The sequence below is a fragment of the Sinohyriopsis cumingii genome, chromosome 9 (genome assembly GCF_028554795.1).
Source record: "Sinohyriopsis cumingii isolate HCF-2022 chromosome 9, ASM2855479v2, whole genome shotgun sequence".
In the NCBI taxonomy this organism is placed as follows: domain Eukaryota; kingdom Metazoa; phylum Mollusca; class Bivalvia; order Unionida; family Unionidae; genus Sinohyriopsis; species Sinohyriopsis cumingii.
In genome coordinates, this window is record NC_142969.1 from 79,838,152 (window position 1) to 79,860,607 (window position 22,456).

General features: G+C 34.7%; 1 protein-coding gene across 1 annotated transcript; it reads left to right on the top strand.

The window, feature by feature from the left end:
* Nucleotides 1–1,031: 1,031 nt before the first annotated feature.
* Nucleotides 1,032–22,011, top strand: LOC149792093 (uncharacterized). Its single transcript, XM_089969332.1, has 8 exons — nucleotides 1,032–1,162; nucleotides 12,007–12,207; nucleotides 12,546–12,638; nucleotides 14,933–15,127; nucleotides 15,966–16,052; nucleotides 17,256–19,757; nucleotides 20,902–20,995; nucleotides 21,522–22,011. Exons 1-8 carry the CDS (start codon nucleotides 1,102–1,104, stop codon nucleotides 21,559–21,561), a joined length of 3,273 nt encoding a protein of 1,090 aa, XP_089825458.1. The 5' UTR covers nucleotides 1,032–1,101; the 3' UTR covers nucleotides 21,562–22,011.
* Nucleotides 22,012–22,456: the final 445 nt, after the last annotated feature.

Below are 22,456 nucleotides of genomic sequence, written 5' to 3' on the forward strand. Positions count from 1 at the left end.
TTGCGTTAATATGTTGTGTAGGTATCGAGTTCGATGTAATATCTTATATAGGTACCGACTATGATGTAATAGGTTGTGTAGGTACCTACCTTGATGTAACATCTTGTGTAGGTACCGACCTTGATGTAATATCTTGTGTAGGTACCGGCTTTGATGTAATATCTTGTGTAGGTACCGACTTTGATGTAATATGTTGTGTAGGAACCTAGTTCGATGTAATATCTTGTATAGGAACCGACTTGATGTGATATATTTGTGTAGGTACCGATCTTGATGTGATATATTTGTGTAGGTACCGATCTTGATGTGATATATTTGTATAGGTACCGATCTTGATGTAATATATTTGTGTAGGTACCGATCTTGATGTGATATATTTGTGTAGGTACCGATCTTGATGTGATATATTTGTGTAGGTACCGATCTTGATGTGATATATTTGTGTAGGTACCGATCTTGATGTGATATGTTGTATATGAACCGACCTAGATGTAATATCTTGTGTAGATACCAACTTTAACGGAAGAAGTTGTGTACGTAACTACTTTAATGTAATATCTTGTGTAGGTATCGACTTCGATATGATATGTTGTATAGGTTTAGACTTTGATGGAATATGTTGTATAGGTACCGACTTCAATTTTATATGCTAATTCCATCACCTTATACTTGTGCCACTGTAATATAATGTACTCTTTGTGAAAGTTTTTTCAGCTTACTGTTTAACATGTATGCGATAAAGCCATCCCAACTTACAATTTACTATCGATGTGATAGCGATATCTTAATTTGCTATTTCCCATTTATGTGATTTAGTGATCTTAACATCCATTCGTGTTAAAACATTTACGAGGGCAATAGATTGCCAATGTCAAGAAAGCAACGGCTGAGATTCAGTGTCAAATTTTTGAACATCTATTGCGAAATAAAATGATAAACATAAGGTACGTTAGGTTACTCCTCAATCATATTGATTAAGTCAGGTTAGATTATGAATACAGGGTATATACCTGTATTAAAACACAAGGAATGTAACACACCCTGATAACGTAGCTTCCTCGTGGTGGATTGCATGCTCTGTTATGAAGAAAAATCAAACGAATGGCTAAACTGTGTGTTTTCGGTATCTTCGTCTATTTCATTGGATGTTCATCGGCTGATGGTAAGTAATGTTGTTGCGAAGTAAAGTACATTATGGAAATACTGTCTGGTATTAGTGTATGACGGTTTTTTTTTTTTTTTGGGGGGGGGTTTGCCAGGCAGAGTGTGAATGAAACAAAATAACATTCGAATGACTAAGTTATGTTTGCTACACAGTTTTTGGTCATTAGCGTCACTAAAATATAGGTTCCCTACGTGATTAGTAGTCATTCGTGTTCTATTTGCATTATGTGGTGTGCATTCATTAGAGTCACTAAAATTTATTTTGCTCTACCTGGTGTTTGCCTCAGTCGGGAAAATTCAGTCACCTTAGTGTCGTGCTTTCATGACCATGACGACCCATCTAACATAGTAGATATCTTCCTTTAGGATGACTCGAGTTAAGTACTCTTGCTTTAGGATGACTCGAGTTAAGCCCTCTTGCAATAGGATAACTCGAGTTAACTCAAGTTTAACGTATTTCTTATTTGTATATTTCTAGTCTTGCCCCATATTTAATACTGAACATATTTATAACAAAAAGATGAAAAAGACCAAGACAATAGTAGTCACATTCCCTACAGAATGATGCAAACAAGAGTGTAAATGTATGGAACTCAATAGAGAATGAGACGAATAAGTACGTAAATGTATGGCACTCCATACAGAATGAGGTAAAAAAAAATATTGAGGTAACTTAATATTTATATGCATGGCATTCCATACAAAATGAGGTAAATTAGTATTTGTATAAATGGCAAATTTGTTGGTCTTTACCATGCTTCTTACTTATAGAGGTTTACAGCGGACATAATCAGGATTTCCCTGAAATTTCGCTTTGATTAAAACAAAATATTGTGTAATTATGTAAAGTGAAAACTTCGGATAATACAAATATTACTACTACAGGTAATAATAATAATAATAATAATAATAATAATTATTATTATTATTATTATTATCATCATTATTATTATTATTATTATTATTATTATTATTATTATTATTATTTGTTGTTGTTGTTGTTATTATAATTATTATTATTATTATTATTATTATTAATATTATTATTATTGGCTTTTTGCCTTGCATGCATTTATATTAGAACAGTGATTTTTTAGATCTTTGGAGCTGTAATGTTTTCTTTTTTTCAGTCTTTCTTTGTTTATGATATAATGCTATCAATATCATTGTTTTTTAATAAAGTCAAATGCGGACAAATCCAGAATTTCAAATTATCTTCTGAGACAAAACTTTGTCAAGTCATTGTACTATTATCAGTGTATAAATGTAAGACAATTACATGTTATTGACAGCTTTGTATCTTTAGATAGACAAGGTGAAATTTGATTTATTATATTTCCCTCCATTATGAACCTTGCATAGTGTATCAGTTGCACGTGCTGTTCGAATAGCTGTTGCTTACACCACCACATAATTTAGTGATTATGTTCAAAACGATCTCGTCGTGTCGGCATTCTTGCGTTATTTTCATCAATGCAGAGATATATCATTAAGCGCTTAAAGGTCTGTTTATCTATCCACCAAATGATCCATTCATTTAGAGACAGATGCAGAAGAGTCAAAAGCACCCAAAAGGAAAGAAACAGGAAGAGAGAAAGAATACATACATACATACATACATACATACATGCGCGCGTGCGTGTATGCGTACGTACGAACGCACGTACTTACAATCATATACATACACATACATACATCCACACACATATATGCACACACATGCATACACACATATACACACATACATACATACATACATACATACATACATACATCATGAAGTAGATTTTCTACAACAAATCAGGAAAACTACAAAGGAAGATAGAGAGGTTACTGAAAATGAAGATAAAAGTACTGATTTAGAGGGGAACATACGGAAAAAGGCAGGTTATAGAACGTGAGGGTACACGTCCTGATTTAAAGAGAGAAATAAGGAAAAAGGACAGGTTACAAAAAGTGACGAAGAAAGTCCAGATAAAGAGAAAGGAGAAAGAAAAAAAATAAGTTGGGGAAAGGATAACATGGTGAGAGAAGGAGAATGAGAATAGAATATGGAACAGAGAAAGACCTCAAAAGGGAAATACGGAAATGAAACAAACTATCCAACCAAGACCGAGCACAACATAATCTAAACAAGGGAAATGAAACAAATCAAAGGTCACGAGGAAATGAGTCAGCAAAACAGAAATATAATACTTTATGTATACTACCTAGAAAATATTTGTTCCTAAAAAAATGGATCATTAAGATAAAATTATTTCTTGCAATATTAATAAAAGATAGAATAAAGTAACATATTTAATAAAAATGCTAAAGGGAAAGCACTAAGATATATTGGAAAGAATGATGGACACTAAAAGATAAAAACAAAATATATAAAATTTACCTATGCCTAAATAATACATGATTAATAGAAGTAGCAACAACGAATAATACTATTTCATTCACAGCAATAAGTTTGAAATGCTTCAATTCACGAAATCTCATATAATCCTAGAACGTAATCTGTATGAAAAGATCGAGAAGGATTAACTGTATATATTATTAATAAATGTGCGAGATTTGAAAATGAAAATTTATTTTATCTCTGTAACATGAGAAATGATGACTTATTTTGAAATATCAGAAATAATTTATTTAATAATAAATAATAATTCATCGAAACTTTAAGAACAAACAGATCTAAATAATGAATAAGGGAAACATACAAAATAATAAAATAACAATAAGAAAATGGAACGCATCACTAACACATAACACTGATAAGAACAAAGTGAAAATACACGAAAGATAAAGAACTAGGACGCATGCCAAATCAGTGGTGATGACAAAATTATGTCATTTGAACAATCAGAAATAATTTATTTAATAGTAAATAATAATTCAACGAAACTAAAAGAACAAACAGATCTACATAACGAATAAGGGCAACATCAGCTTCATTCAAACACACAAAATAATAAAATAACAAATATAAAATGGAACGCATCACTAACACATAACACTGATAAGAACAAAGTGAAAGTACACGAACGATAAATAACTATGACGCATATCAAATAAGTGGTGATGACATTGCACAACTCTGTTATGTGCTTCTACGAGAGATAGAAAGATCTGTAAGTTTTAGAAAATAGGAGGGGAAAGTAAATCGTCCACAACTGTATGATTAAAAAGTAGGACAGATAAAAGTTAATAACACCCACATAAGTTAAGTAACAATACAACTACAAATAGAGGGAGATGACAAATTAGATATTAAATCTAATAAGTAAGCCTTGCACTAGTCTTCAGAGGGCGTTTATAAGAGGTAAATCTTGCATTCACATAGCTGTCAGAGGGCGTTCACATTAAAAAGGTCAATTACGAAGCTGTCACAGAGCGTTCATATTGAAAATGTCAATTTAAATGCCCAATAGATAATGGGTTAACAAAACATTTATATGAAAATTGGAATGTATTTTCTGGGGAAGATGGTAAATTGAGGTGTGACATTTTGAAACAGAAAATATCAATTGACGCAAATAAAATAAAAAATATAAAAACGGCAGAGGACTTATTAACTGTCTCCTAATCATAGCCATGCCATAGAGGATATTATGTCATATCTGCTAAAGCAGATTATTATACAAAAATTTACCGGTTATATTGCGTACTATGTTTAACAGTCGCTTTGAATAATGACTATCGTTTCGGGGCAGCCTTTCGAAAACTGTCTAGCGTTAGTGGTCGACGTTATTGGTTTGTGTAGAACTTATCTGGATCCAATATCTCAGGCAAGTATTAGAACGGTTTAGACAGGCAAGACTCGAATCACATCCACTGAAATGTCATTCTGCAGAGAGATTGAATATTTAGGGCATGTTGTTAGCGCTGATGATATCGAATCCGATCCAGAAAAATGTGGACGCAGCGAAGATTTATCCGACAACAATTAGTTTTAGGGATTTAAAGGCATCTCTGGATGTTAAAGAAAGTTCATTAGGAACTATTCTATAGTCCATAAGAACTAACCAGAACAATGTAAATTTTGTATGGACTCTGTAGGGAAGCTTTCAGTTTATTACAGCAGACACTCGTTTCTACTCCAACACTTAAAATATCCTCGGTTAGACCTGCCCTTCAAGTTGTACACGGATTCAAGTCCCTTCGCTTTATAGTGGAACTTTGCCAGGAACATGATGGTGTAGAATGAGTCATTTCTTACTGAGGGAGAGTTATATCAACAACTGAATACAACTAAGGTAAGACAGGGAAGACATTGTTATCATTAACAGTAATTTGTGTTTAATTGAAGATTGTAATAGTTATTTTGTAAACAATATTATGAGGATTCTTGTTTTGGGGATTCTATTAAGATAGTTTGGGTAGACATGTTTAGGTGACCATTTGATCTTGGTAGTTTCTAGAAGTTATCTTGTTGACGAAGTTGATGAAAAATCTCCCTCGCCTTGGTTCTCGTATTATGTCCTAGCTTTTTGCATGAATGTAGTGATAACCAGATTTATTCATTGCTATTTTAAAACCTCATCAGCCTTTTTGTTGTGTTCAAATATTATTTGAGATTATTTATTTATTTCAATCATCGATTGGAATTGAAAAGTGCAAATTTACTTTTACAATTTGATCACTATTTTGGTATTATTGTCAATTCACTTAATGGCCTTCTTGATTAAATCATTGTGGTATATGAACAATGTTCAGTCGTTATCACATTCAAGGCTAATGACACACCAACATTTTCAAAAAATTGGAATTCATTCGGAACACCTCTTAAATTCATTAGGAACACTCTATACTGTTGGATTTGCAACAGGACTTTTAGAACTATGTGGGCTTTAATTTACATTACTCTAAAAACTTTTTAAATTTTCACTTTGTGTTCAAGGGAAATAAATTATTTGTTGATGTTTACATAACATGTTGTTGTGTTTTTTACTTTTCTATTGCTTAGATGTAAACCACAAGTCGTAACAGAATAAAGAGCGTTAGCTTACGTAGTCCGAAAGCTCCACTTTAGCGAGCGTTCTGTGAAATTTACAGCTTTTATGGACCATACTGCACTTAAGCGGGTGTTTGACGTGAAACATGGAAATTAGCTTGGTGGACAGCAATCCTTCACTTTTAAATCTGTTTGATATTTGAGAGTACAGCTCCGAAGAGAGTTCCAAAAATTGTACGCTGTCAGCTGCAAATACAGGCAAGAAATAAACAGGGATATTACGGTGAATGTAGATTTGGGTGACATCAAAACGATAAGCGATGTTCAAAAGAAAAGAAAAACCGGCAACATTCAAATATAAATGTTGTGGAAAAATTTCATGTAAAAGCTCTAAGTAAAAATGTAGCAAACTGTGCACAACAAAAATCTTACTGACAACTCGTAAAAATGAACCAATGGAAAAATAAAACCAGAACAAAGAAAGGGTCTTCAATATATTAATAGAATTCGGTCTAGTGTGCCAGATATTTAATTTCCTATATCATGGAATACTGTGCGATGCAGACAAATTCACATATACTAGTACGTATACACCAAACACTTTTCAAAACATCTTCTAACAGATACATATTTTCTTCTGCATGTTGGACATATGGGAATGAACAGAACATTGGATAGGTCACGCTGATCGTTCTATTGATTCGAAGGTGTGTCCCAAAACAATATGGCGGCAGGCGGACGCGGTGACATCATGGTCTATTTTTAGCATTCGTTTGATTTCAGTACAAGCGGCATTCAGACACAATTCAGTGGGTCGATTCGTATGAAATTTGTTCAAAAGGAAGCGACCACAAAAACTCACTGGTGCTCCAATAACTGCACTGTCAGTGGTTACTCAACCATCTGAGAGAGCTAGTATGGACACGGTAGGACTCCACCATTTTAAAGGGCTAGTATGGATATTGTAGTTATCCACCATTTTAAAGGGCTAGTATGGGTATGTAGTTACTCCACCATCTTAGAGGGCTAGTATGGGTATGTAGTTATCCTCCATTTTAAAGGGTTAGTATGGGTATTGTAGTTATCCACCATTTTTAAGGGCTAGTATGGGTATGTAGTTACTCAACCATCTTAGAGGGCTAGTATGGCTATGTAGTTACTCAACCATCTTAGAGGGCTAGTATGGGTATTGCAGTTATCCACCATTTTTAAGGGATAGTATGGGTATGTAGTTACTCAACCATCTTAGAGGGCTAGTATGGGTATTGCAGTTATCCACCATTTTAAAGGGATAGTATGGGTATGTAGTTACTCAACCATCTTAGAGGGCTAGTATGGCTATGTAGTTATCCACCATTTTAAAGGGCTAGTATGGGTATTGTAGTTATCCACCATTTTTAAGGGATAGTATGGCTATGTAGTTACTCAACCATCTTAGAGGGCTAGTATGGGTATTGTATTTATCCACCATGTAAAGGGCTAGTATGGGTATGTAGTTACTCAACCATCTTAGAGGGCTAGTATGGGTATGTAGTTATCCTCCATTTTAAAGGGCTAGTATGGGTATTGTAGTTATCCACCATTTTTAAGGGCTAGTATGGCTATGTAGTTACTCAACCATCTTAGAGGGCTAGTATGGGTATTGCAGTTATCCACCATTTTAAAGGGATAGTATGGGTATGTAGTTACTCAACCATCTTAGAGGGCTAGTATGGCTATGTAGTTATCCACCATTTTAAAGGGCTAGTATGGGTATTGTAGTTATCCACCATTTTAAAGGGCTAGTATGGGTATTGTAGTTATCCACCGTTTTAAAGGGCTAGTATGGGTGTGTAGTTACTCAACCATCTCAGATTGCTAGTATGCGTATTGTAGTTACTCAAACCTCTAATAGTACCAGTATGTGTATTGTGCGTTTTCACCATCTTACAGGGCTAATATAAGTCTTGTAGGGCCATTGCCCTTATGTAAACAATCTGGAAACAAACACGTGCATGTATTCATCTGTTAACTCACTCATTCCGTTGAGAGACATTAAAGCATCAGCTGTTACAAATGCATTTTATGTTATTTGTCAACACAGAGTCCCACAATATCTACACTTGGGAAAAAAAGAGGACAATAGTTCCATCACCTAGTGAGCAGGCAACCTGTGTCATATTGGAAACAGTAAAATTCAAATCACTGCTTTCAGTCCGCAGTACAAGTGGCAAAGTGAGAGATAAAGTCACACAAATTAAGTGCCTTGTTGAACTTAACGGATAACCATTAAGACTGGGCTCAATACTTTCCTTTTATACAGTTTTCTTACAACTCTATCCCATCCCTTGATAGCACAGTAAACCATTTCATTTAGTGCATGGTTTACATCATAAAATGATAATAGATTGTGCAATTCCAAACACGAAAATACCTATAACAGCAAAGGTGTATGTAAATCGTGTTTAAGAGGATCTCAAAGTTGCAAGGAAACATACAACTGAAAAGTAATCTGTGAAATAAAACTCTTCAGAAAAACAAAATCAGTATGCCACACATTACTGTAGTAGACATCGCCTATATATATGACACCAGAGAATAATAAGAAATTTCGTATGACCTTAGTACTTAGCTCAGAATCTCTCACATGTTCCTGTTAATCCTCGCCACCGTATGACTGAAAACTCGACACAGACCGTGTGCACATTGATAAAACACTGATGTGCTTGGAATGACGATGTTGATTCCTTTCACCCTCCAGATGAATGTTCTTATAAACCCGCAATATTACCCAACGACGAAATTACACAGACCTGAATAGTAACACAATCTGTAAATAGTAACACAATCTGTAAATAGTAACACAATCTGTAAATAGTAACACAATCCGTAAATAGTCACACGATCCGTAATCCCATACTCGAGGACAATGCTGATGAATAAAAACCCATAAAAAGTGGATGAAACTTTCAAACAATTCTTATGAAGTGTATAGAGATGAAGCCTTGCAATATAGCGGTAAATGGTCAGACTTTGATCCCAAACATAACTTATGAGTAAACGTTACAGACATCACCTTATAATGCCAAACACATGTCAATAGCAACCACTACAAGATTCGAACATAGAAGCACCGTAAACGGAAGTATAACTTTTCCCCTTCAATTAGCAACTCATTTCAGAATCAAGAATGTTTAGTGTTTTAGCTGGGAACGTCGTTATGTATTAATAAGTTTTGTCTAATCCTTAATATTTCTTTTGTCCTTTATTGCATCACAATTTTGTATGCTCTTTATTTACTACTCGTATCCAGGGCTGTATTGTTGTGGGAACTGCGTTCCCACACTTGTATGAGCGTTCCCTTACTTTTCTAGGCTCATCACTGTACCCTTGCAGGTGAGTAACATGCGTTCCCTTTTTATTGCGCTCTCACTTCTTTATTTAGCACTATACCACTGCTCGTGCTTTTAACCAGCAAATCGGTTAATGTATGGAGATCTAAAAGGTCAAAGGTAGAATTGAAATGAGCTATCTACAATTATGTTGTATTGTACATCCTTTCTGAAGTGATGTGTACACCAAGTAAAGTGATGTGTTATCCCCTATGTGTGGACATTTTTTTTTCTTAATAAGACATTCTTTTATTAATAACACCTTATATATGGACATAACTTGATTGTGCAAGATGTAAACGCAAGAATGAATAATCTTTCCAGTAACAAGATTATATAGTCTTCCAGTTTACCTTAGGCCTCAATTAACATTTTCTAAAAAATAAAAACATTACCTAATGGAAACTTACGTTGTAAAAAGTTCGAACTGTTTATAAAATAAGATGTTGGCTACATATCGTAGACTGTAACTAAAATCATATTATAAAATGTGTAGTAAACGATAGCAATTCAAATGGAATTTAAAAAGTTCAAGACACGAATTGAGATAAACATTTTTCCTACAAAACCCAAATCTGTCTGCGTGGGTTCGTATCTCGGACTTCACTAATGTGGGTATGTGAGAAAGCTTGCCAGTGGTTCTTTATGGGTTTTCCCGGGTTCTTCGTCCACTATTTATACTGGCCGCCATGTACAGCCTATCTTGTGCTGAAAATATGGCGTTAAATCCTATAACAACAACCAAAACAACAACAACAAGACCAAACTCAACAGCCAGGTAGAAAATGAACTTATTTTCGAAGAGGTCAGGTCCAACATACAATGTTAAATTACAATAGCATATAATGATATAAAAATAAAATTACAATACAACTATCTAGGAATCTATGCAATTTGAGCCTCATCTTATTGCTATTGTTTTGTCGGGGACATTATAAACTGTTTTTAGTTGCATAATTAACTGACACTTGGCAATTTTTGGTTTACGATAATCTGATTAATACCATACAGCAGTAAGGCCATATCGGCTTACTGTCTCTCAATCGGATAAAAATAATTATCCATTCAAACAATTTGAGTATTGATCGGTAAAGTTAATTCAGCCTTCCTATGCAAGGCATTTGGAACACGTCACTTTTTGGTTTAAAATGTAATAGCAGATTTACTTTGAAATATCTTAAATGTTAGTGGTCTAGATATTATTTAAAATATTGGGATTTACCTTACAGCTGTGCACGCTTAAACATTCAGGCTATCTTATGTTCATGACTCTAAACAATACAAAAATGTGTATACAAACAAAATTGACGGACCGATCCGCCTGTATCTGAGAAGGCAATTTATTCACTGTCTATCCTGACAAACTCTCACCTACAAGGGTAAGGGTTCGAATCCTATTCAGATCATCTATGTTTTTTTCTGAATCAAACACTTTCCTTGTATTGCCTGGAAAGATATAACAAACGTCAAACGCAATCAAAGCGACACTGAATTACAGTACTAATAAAGGAAGGACGTAGGAACCGTAACAAAGAAATAGGCCTTGGGGCATATCATTTTGCTATCATTCTGTTTACATTTCTAACGTGAATTTAATGTTTATACAAGTTAAAACAAATGAGTGCTTCTTCAATCTTACTGTTACAAGCCAGGGGTATTTGCTTGATCGAGCGGTGTCAAACCCTGGCGCGACTCCCGCTAGAAGTCACAAGTTTACCCCAGATTTTCAAAGACTTGTATACAACAGTTGTAAATTAGAAAGCCCGACTTGTCCATTCTATACATAAATTATACTCTAATCAATGCAAGACAGCAAACCTCACAACCTGCCAAATATATATCAACCGCATATCTGCATGGTTTCTGCTCGTCAGTCTTCCGTACCGTCAGCAGTACACGCCGTAGAAACTATACAACTATCTCCTAGCACAGGGAACTTTTTTTAACTACGCCACCTTAGGCCAGTCTATTCGTGATTTCAAGGCACATTTCCCCAGTACAACTGCATCACATTTGACACCATGGCTACATAAATGGTATCTGCCGAGTATATTCTTATGTATTCCTTTGTGTAATTTACCGGTTTCCTACCGTAAATACTGCCACTGCAGTCACACCACCAATGTACACCATTAGATTTTAATACGGACTGTGGTACGAAAGGGACACTCTCATGCGGTTTTGACCTGAATTCACTAAACGTGAACCATGACATCGTGGAAACTCACTAACACTTCACTTTGTGACTTTTGCTCCTAGTAATTGGCTAATTATTTCGGGCTAAGGAATATTTCAATTGCACCGAATTCCAATAACCACACAAGTAATCACACAAATCCAAGAATTTCTGAAACCGGAGCGCTATAACTAAATGCGTATACTCCTAATTTATTACAATATTCTACTTGTCATTTTGCATTTCGAACGACGGCGATCTTTTAATAGCTTAATATATGTTTCATTAGGTTTAAAATACCTTTTAAAGCTAATTTTATCAAAAGTTTCATATACATTTATATCATGTTTCAGAGACAGAGACTTCCTTGCTAAAATTTGACAACCAAACATGGAACGTGGCCCTTCAGACATGTCATGTTAACAATGGTTCTTTACCCGGACATTTTTTAACAGATGGAGGGTTACGGTATCATGTTTTTGATAGGAGACTTCATCATTACCCGGGTTGTTTCTGGCTGGGAGCTACCTATGATCGTTTCAATTCGTCCTCAGGTAATCTGAAATTAATTGTTTTGCTTATGCGAAACTTTTTATGTTTTTTTTTTATGGAAATAGACTATTTTACAATCTAAAATTGGTATAACATATGTTATGATGGAAATGGATGCATTAGCTCTTTTTAATAACCATAAGAACCAGCTCAATTATTAATTTTAATTTTTAAAAAAATGATTGACTTGCTCATTTATGCTCTCATAATACACGTATATCTTGAATACTCTAATTCCTAAGTTGTCAGAATTATGTCACCCTTTGTTTTCGCTACTGTTTGACCTTATCGGTGGTATTTTTGTTAATATTACAACCTTTACTGAATTATTTATTTCCAGATATCAAACATTCCTATGAGTTTGTTAAGACGCTTGGCAATCTATGTGTGGAGTGCATAGGATCGACCCACCGCAAATACTTTTGTACCAAAGGTGAGGAACCTTCAGTGCATTTTCTTACCCTAAAAATCAATATTTCTTTAAGCATAGTGAAATATTGTTAGCTAGGGTTGGGAAAGTTATGACCTTGTCATATGGCATTAGAAGCAGTAGAGATAACATCAATTTAAAGTGTATTATAAAACTAATACACCTTAACAAGTTATCATAATCTTATAAAAACAAAAACAATTAGTTATCTCTCTTTATATAGGCAGTCTGTTTATTTGTACAGACTGGTCATATAAAAGACGAGCTTAGGGAATGGTTATGTTGTCATCCGTCCGTACGTCCGCCAGCACAAGTTTGTTATCGTTACTGCTCCTAAACTACTTGGAGGCTTGCCATGTAACTTCACACACGCATATTCTTTCCATAGTCTAGTTAGTCCGAAACTAAAATTAGTCCGAAGCTAAGATTAGTCCGAAATTAAAATTACTCCGAAATTCAAATTAGTCCGAAATTATAATTAGTCAGAAACTAAAACAGAGCTAATTGGACGGCCAGTATGGTCGGGGCAGTCGCCATCTCGAAAATCTTGTCGCTACTCCTACTACAAAGACGGTCATATCAGCATGGCGTTTTTTGAAAATTCTTTCCTCCCAATTGATAGTGTTTGCCACAAGGCGAAATTTCGATATTGACTAGAAGGAAAGCGTTATTACTGTAACAACGAAAAGGGATTTCTTGACTGAACGATGTCAGACACCTGGACAAATCCTGCTAGAAGTCATAAGTTTTCCCTCGTTTCCAAACTTTACACAACTACTATTGTAAACTGGAAATACCAATGCGTTTAAACTATAAATTAATTTTACTCGAATTAACACATGACCACAGATCTCACAGCTTCCCAAATGCATGTCAACCGCACAACTACATGGTTCTCTTCATTTCCGTAACGTACCACCAGTATTTCACTCCGTGAAGCTATACAACTCAGCCACCTCATACATGGAACTATTTTTACTAAGCCACTGTATTCACCACCAAAGCTACAATAATCGGTCTCTTTTCTTTTATTTTGAATGAAAAATTCATTCATTGCGTATACCATGCTCCAATCATAAATACTGCACCCGGAGTTATACAATCGATTCACACAATTCGATTTTGATAATGACTGTAAAGCGACAGAACACTCGTGCGGCTCTGACCTGAATTCACCAAACGTAATCCATATCATAATGAAACTCACTAACACTTCACTCCTAGACGTTTCACTCTAGTAATTGGCTGAATAGTTCTGTCTGAGGACTATATCCTCAGTACCGACTTCCCATAATCAAACAAGTACTCACAAAAAATCTAAGAAATCATTAACATGGAGAGTTATAAACAAATACGTATACTCCGAAATGTATTACATTACTTTTCTACCTGGACTAGAATTTTTGTTGTTGCTGTTTACATTTAATGTCACCTCTAACATTTTCGTAGCTATAGCGTGCATGCCAATCAAACGAGAACTAAGATGAAATCGACTTTTGCTGGTCTGAAAGGATATTGATCCACACCAGTAGAGTGCGATCTGACGCTTCACTGGCTGTCATAACACTGCGCCATCTGGAATGTAAAATTGTATATTTCAGTGTAGAAATTAACACGAGAGGTTTAAACTCCTCCGAGTAACAACAATGCACAAAAAATTAAGCAAAAAAAAATGAACAGCATTGGCACATAATTTGTACAAGACAAGTATATAAGCCATTTACAGCTAGTATTACATAAGTCATTGTATGTATGTATGTATGTATGTATGTATGCACGTGTGTGTGTACGTGTGTGTGTGTACGCACGCACGCTTGTATGTATGTAAGTACGTACGTACTGACGCACCACGCTTACAAATGGACACTACATTACTTGGCCAGCCTTAACTGTGGGCACAATAAAGTACCTAACTAACCTTACCTAGGGACGCACTCCAGTATACGACCCGATGGATACACCAACATACTCAACCAAGCTAATCTACAAAGTACCGTACTCGACACTATGGACACTCAACGTATCCGACCAGACTTACCATTAGACACACGTCAGTATCCGACCAACTTTGATAAGATGGCAGGATCACCCTTTCAGTCGAGAGTGATGCACACTTACCACGGAGCAACCACGACTTGGAATGATGAAAACTCTGCGAGTCATCTTCAATGCATACAAAATTGTACCCCCATTCAAAAGAGGCCCTTAGTCGGCAGTGATTTTAGAGTGAAAAGACGATATAATTTCATTACCTGTAAGAAGCTGTGCAAATATTTGTATTTCTTTACCTTTTCCAGACGGGCGGACGGTTGCAGAATTTACCGAATCTGACGAAAATCATATCCGGATTAATACTTCTGTTGCTTGTGAAGCTCACGATTTAGACAGGACGTCTAAAGAAAAAAAAAGTCTGCTGGAGAAGTTCAAGACAAATGATTCGCCAAATGTTTGGACAACCAGCGTGCTAAAGCTCAATACAAACCCAAAAGCGGGTATGTTTTCGTTTCAAACAGATTAATCAGCATGAAAACGTGTGGAGAGTACGTGAACTTAATACTATAAAGGAAATAGAAAAGCACTTTATACTTGTGTTACGAAAAGTACGTTTCTAAAAGGTATTTATATAGAATTTTCACGATTTTGTGAGGTGTGTGTGTGCGTGTGTGTGTGATTTGGATTTCTAACGTAACTTAACAATTGTTCAGTCATATCGCTACGATGTATGCACTGTGGCAGTGTATAATGATGTCTAGGGCATCATGCCACAGACATGTAGCATAATGTAGGGCCTACCACCCAGTCACAATATACTGACACCAAGCCGACCAGTCCTAACAATAACTTCCTAATGCTGAGCGCCAAGTGAGGCAGCTGTCAGTACCATTTTTGTAATCTTTTGTATGACTCTGCCGGGGATCGAACCCATGACCTCCCACATCCAAGGTGGACGCTCTAACCACTAGATGAACAACTAAATAATCTACCTTAAATATTACCATTTAATGACAGTATTACATTTTCGACTAGTTATCTCGCAGGTTTTAGTGTATTAGTTACTAATCAGCCGGCTTTAAACAGGCTATATGGGGGGGGGTACAATTATTTAACTAGTCCACTAAACCACTCATATCGTGTTATGTACGAGAAACACAAAACGTTTAAATCTACGACTGCAAGCATTATGCATAAATCTCTTGAATGTGTGTGATTTTGGGATTTCTTGTAGAGTTTACATTTAAGTTCATAATCTACGACAGATAAATTCTTCCGCACTGTATAGTTTCCTATAACAGGATTATTGTTAATTTACTTTTTATCATCATTTATTAGGTGGTGATCAGATTCCAATTTGTTTCTGTAATGGATCCATCCGATTCTACGACTGTCCAGAAAAACAAACAATATTTTGTATTGCAGGTAATCTTTAACATTTTACGGTCAATACATAAAGTAATGGGATACAAGCAGCCAGTTAGATTATTCTAGGCTTTTCATAAAAATATCGTTATGTTCCAAGTACATGAGTAAGTTAGAAGCGAAGATACATTTAGTTTTGTACAGACAGTATCAAACACTTGAAAATCCTTAGTACATCCATTGTAATTACTATAATATAATTACATTCAAAACTAAGTAAAGAATAGTTTTTACGTTATACTGTAACTATATATATATATATATATATATATATATATATATATATATATATATATATATACACACGCATATTCATTTCAGTGAGTAAGTTACATAGGAATTTAATTGAAAATTAACACTTGTTTTCAAGCTTTAGTTATTATCTTTAATATATATATATATATATATATATATATATATATATATATATATATATATATATATATATATTCCAAAGACCTCAACACAAGTGTCGTCAAAATGAACCGCTGTTAAATGCGCAAATAGCACAACATTTTTCTTTAATATCCTAACAACCACACATTTAAGATACCTACATTCACACTTGTATGGTTTTCTTACTTCACATTTGTATGAACTACCAGTAGGCATAGATTGGTAACAACTAATACAATTTTATTATACAATTATAAGTGCAAGTATTCCGAGAATTCCTTATATTCATAAATTTAGGAGAGTCCATTTTAACGAAACTGATCCAAGCTACCGTAAAGTCTAGTGAATGTTATAGTTTGAGTGGGCTCCTAGACATGGGTTTATTACTCGGGTTGAGAAACGTGTTCCCTACACCGTATCCCAGTAATGAAACAAATAATCAATAAACTCGAAAGATCTATGTAAAGAAACATAGAATATCCTAGGTTTATTACGTTATTAGGCATGTATCGAGAATTTCTAAATCGTTTTATCCATGTAACTAAAACAAAAACAATCTATAATTTAGAAATTATCACGAAGTAGAAATATAAGCGAAAGTTGCAACAAACAACCGTCGCATAAAAGCAAAATTACCTTAATCACAAAGCCGATGGCAATCATGGCATAATATAAATAGTTTAAGTGAGTTGCGTTAATGTCAAGCGGCCAAAATCCTATTCATTCGTATCGCATAGTATTTTCAACCAGAGCCTAATTCTAAAATTACACGAATAACGCAAGTTGTATGTTTGTTTGTTTTCTTAGAAACAACATCTGCTACAAGACTTGGATTAAATGCCGACTTAAGCAAAGTTCAAAGGCAGGTTTCTACTACTATTACCAAATCAACCACAGAATATGCGCCATACCCAAAGACATCGTCTACCGCAACCTCTGACTCCACCATCGAAAATACAACACATCGAACTAAATCGTCCACCGTAACCTCTGACTCCACTACAGAATCTAAAACATATCCAACCACATCGTCTATCGCAACCTTTGCGTCAGTCACAGAATCTATAACACATCCAACCACATCGTCTACCATAGCCTTTGCATCAGCCATAGAATCTATGACACATCGAACCACATCGTCTACCACAGCCTTCGAATCAATTACAGAATACAGCACATATCCGACGGCTTCACCTACCACAATCTCTGAAACTATACAATCTACAAGACACCCAACCACATCATATATCACAACCTCTGAAACTATACAATCTACAAGACACCAAAATACATCATATACCACAACCTCTGAAACTATACAATCTACAAGACATCCAACCACATCATATATCACAACCTCTGAAACTATACAATCTACAAGACACCCAACCACGTCATATATCACAACCTCTGAAACTATACAATCTACAAGACACCCAACCACGTCATATATCACAACCTCTGAAAATATACAATCTACAAGACACACAGCCACGTCATATATCACGACCTCTGAAATTATACAATCTTCAAGACACTCAACCACGTCATATATCACAACCTCTGAAACTATACAATCTACAAGACACCCAACCACATTATATATCACAACCTCTGAAACTATACAATCTATAAGACACCCAAAAACATCATATATACCAACCTCTGAAACTATACAATCTACAAGACACCCAGCCACATCATATATAACAACCTCTGAAACGAAACAATCTACAAGACACCCAGCCACATCATATATAACAACCTCTGAAACTATACAATCTACAAGACACCCGACCACATCATATATCACACCCTCTGAAACTATACAATCTACAAGACACCCAACCACATCATATATCACAACCTCTGAAATTATACAATCTTCAAGACACTCAACCACATCATATATCACAACCTCTGAAACTATACAATCTACTAGACACTCAACCACATCATATATCACAACCTCTGAAACTATACAATCTACAAGACACCCAACCACGTCATATACCACAACCTCTGAAGCTATACAATCTACAAGACACCCAGCCACGTCATATATCACAACCTCTGAAATAAAACAATCTACAAGACACCCAGCCACATCATATATCACAACCCCTAAAAATATACAACCTTCAAGACACTTAACCACGTCATATATTACAATCTCTGAAACTATACAATCTACAAGACACCCAACCACATCATATATCACAACCTCTCAAACTATACAATCTACAAGACACCCAACCACATTATATATCACAACCTCTGAAACTATACAATCTACAAGACACCCAACAACATCATATATAACAACCTCTGAAACTATACAATCTACAAGACACCCAGCCACATCATATATCACAACCTCTGAAACTATACAATCTACAAGACACCCAACCACATCATATATCACAACCTCAGGATCCATTTCAGGATATAGCAAATATTCAGTAACATCGTCTACCACAGCCTCTATATCAACAATTATATCTACAACACATCGAAACATATCGTCTACAACAAGCTCTGAATCAATAACGGATTCTATAAGTCAGCATACCACGTCGTCTACATCAACCTTTGAATCAATTACAGAACATATCACAAATCCGACGGCTTTGTTCACCAAAACAACTGGAACAACAAAATACTCGAAACACCCTACCATATCGTCTATTACAACTTTTGGATCAATTACAAAATATACAACTTATTCAAGTACATCGTCTACCACAACCTCTGAATCAAATACAGAATCTAGGATATACCCAACCATACCGTCTACCACAACCTCCGAGAGAAATACAGAATCTACCGCATATCCGACATCATCATCTGCCGCAATCTTTGAATCAGTTAGAGAATCTACAACTCATCCAGCCACATTCTCTGATCAAAGTACAAGATCTACCACATATCCGAAGGCATCGTCTACAACAGCCACATCATCTACAACACATCCAACCACATCATCTACCGAAACATCTGAATCCACTGCAGAACATGCAAAACATCCAACGACAAAGTCTGCTTCAACATCGGAATCAACTACCGAATCTACAACATATCCAACGACATCATCTACCACAATCATTGAGACAACTAACGAAACCACACCATATCCAATGATATCGTCAAACGCGACCTTCGAGCTATCTGCAGAATCGACCACATATCCGAAGGCATCGTCTACCTCAACCTCTGAATCAATTACAGAATCTACAACACACATACCAACATCGTCTACCGCAATCAAAAGTTCAATGCAGTTATCGGCATCTGTAAAAAATGCAACAGGTTGTTATAGTGCAATTTTACTGGCGATGAGTATTTGTATACATGTATTAGTATTAGTTAGCCGTGAAGAAATGCAAATAATGTATTTTGCTGTGGTGTCTGTAAGAAAAATAATGTAGAGACATATATTCGCATGTACTCTAAAGTGACTGATATAAAATACCAACACAAAATCTATTCGTGTCAAAAATGACCATTATCAATTAGTATTTTTGGTGACATTATTGGTTTTTACACGTTTCCATTACTATGATATGCTACGTAAAGGTACCTTAATGGTCGATGTGATATGTATAATATACCTTAATTACCTTAACGGTGGATGTGATATGTATGATATACCTTAATTACCTTAATGGTCGATGTGATATGTATGATATATCATAATTACCTTAATGTTCGATGTGATATGTATAATATGCTATAATTACCTTAATGGTTGATGTGGCATGTGGAATATACCTTAATTACCTTAATGGTCGATGTGATATGTACGATATACCATAATTACCTTAATGGTCGATGTGATATGGATGAAATTATAATATACCTTAATGTTACAAAGCTTCATACAGATTTGTTCTTGCATTAATGTATTTGGATCAAAAGAGTCATGACAATACCTATCACCGTAAATGTGAAAAGAAAACAGTTTCAGTGTTTATTTGCGTTAAAAATTAATACATTAATACAAATACTAATAAAGTCCAATGTTACTTAATATTGATGATTATACGTGTAAGAACTCTATAATATACAAGCAAATGTAACAATATATTTAACAGTTTTATAACAAGGCCATAGTATACAAACAATGTAGCAATGCAACAATGGATATATCAACAGTGTAACAATGGATATATCAACAATGTAACAATGGATATATCAACAGTGTAACAATGGATATATCAACAGTGTAACAATGGATATAGCAACAATGTAACAATGTACATAGCAACAATGTAACAATAGATATAACAAGAATGTAAAAATAGATATAGCAATGATATAACAATGCAAACAATAGAACAACGTAACAATGCTTTGAGGATGCTATATAATACAAGCAATATAATGATGAGTAAACAATGACGTAATCACACTACTTCATACTAAATTAACATGAAAATGTATTATTTTACAGACGCTCTGGTTTGGCCTCTGATTGGTGGTGTTAGCGGGACAGTTATTGTGGTGTTGATTATCGCCACAACTTTTGTTCTGGTCAGATATAGACGGTTAGAATGAACTTTTCTTTCCTATTAATACCCTTGAGAATATTTTATTGTTATAGAAGGATAAAATATCTAATATAGATCTATCACCCGCTCAAAGTTTTTTTTAATTAAGCTTGCTTTATATTACTGATACTTACGAAATATTAACATTGTGTTACTTTTGTGATATGTCTTTATTTTACAACGTAATTTTACCTTTGTTTACATTGTAAATTATAGTCGTTTATGTCAGTTACAAGAGAAGTAGAAAAGTGCCACGCTTTAAATATTTACTGTTTTTATTATCTTGGAAAATTTCACAAAGTACAGAACTTGCTACTTCTTACTTCCAATACCTGGTCTATTTCTTGAGCTTTAAAATTTAATATTTAAATGTCTGCTTTTATAACTTTTTTGTTTTTAAAGATACTTACTATTAATTGCCTTATTTAAAAGTCACTTAACTACAAATAATTTGTTTTTCTTTTCCCCCATTTCATCCGGCTATTCCTCCACAATATTTCATGTAACGTTGTTTATTTTGCAGGTTAAAAAGAAGTGAGACACAGAATCTAATGGCAGAGTAAAGAAGGATGAGATCCGGAATCGAAATGCAGAGTAAAAAAAAGAGAGATGAGATACGGAATCGAAATGCAGAGTAAACAACAATGACTCATTAGGAAATATTATATTTGTTAATCCATTTTAGTACGATGTGGATGGAAAACTCTAAATATTCGATCCTTCTTTTATGATATGGTTGGAAAACTCTAAATATTCAATGAAATGTTATTTTTGCAAAAATCTGGATTCAATCTGTGCAATGTATTCTGGTAGAAAGTGGAGTCTAAGATCTATTACAATCTGGCAAAACTTTGTTGTCCAGGATCGTCTGAAAAAAGAGAGAAAAGATGAAATAAAAAATATTACATCCACTTTATACAGCATTATGTATTAGAAACAATATAAATGGAACAATACCATTTATAAACTTTTCAAAGATCAATAAAAAATAAACGAATGTACAAGAAAGACATGATGATACATTGTCCTTTAATATATGACAAAGGTAGTCTCTATGGCAGTATCCTGGAGCTACATGAACGATTATACAGAAACTGTGGATGGCAGGGCAAACGTGATCTTGTGTATAATGGTCTAACAACAATAATACATTCTAACCCGATTTGAAAAATTCCAAACAGCTAGGGTAAGCTATTCATAAAAGCCTATCTTTAATTTAAGTTATTATCTTTTGATCTGGCATATTTGTGATAAGTCAAATGTCAGCAATCATCAAGAATAACACCGGGCTTTGAATCGGATGATCACAGTATCTCTTATGGATCTCTGTTATCACATTTTAACTTTGTTTCTTTGAAATTACATATAAATATTACCATATAATAATAAAGATAATAATGAGGACTTTGTATAGCGCATAATCTTTAGAAGCTGTAACATCTTACAACATTGGACAAA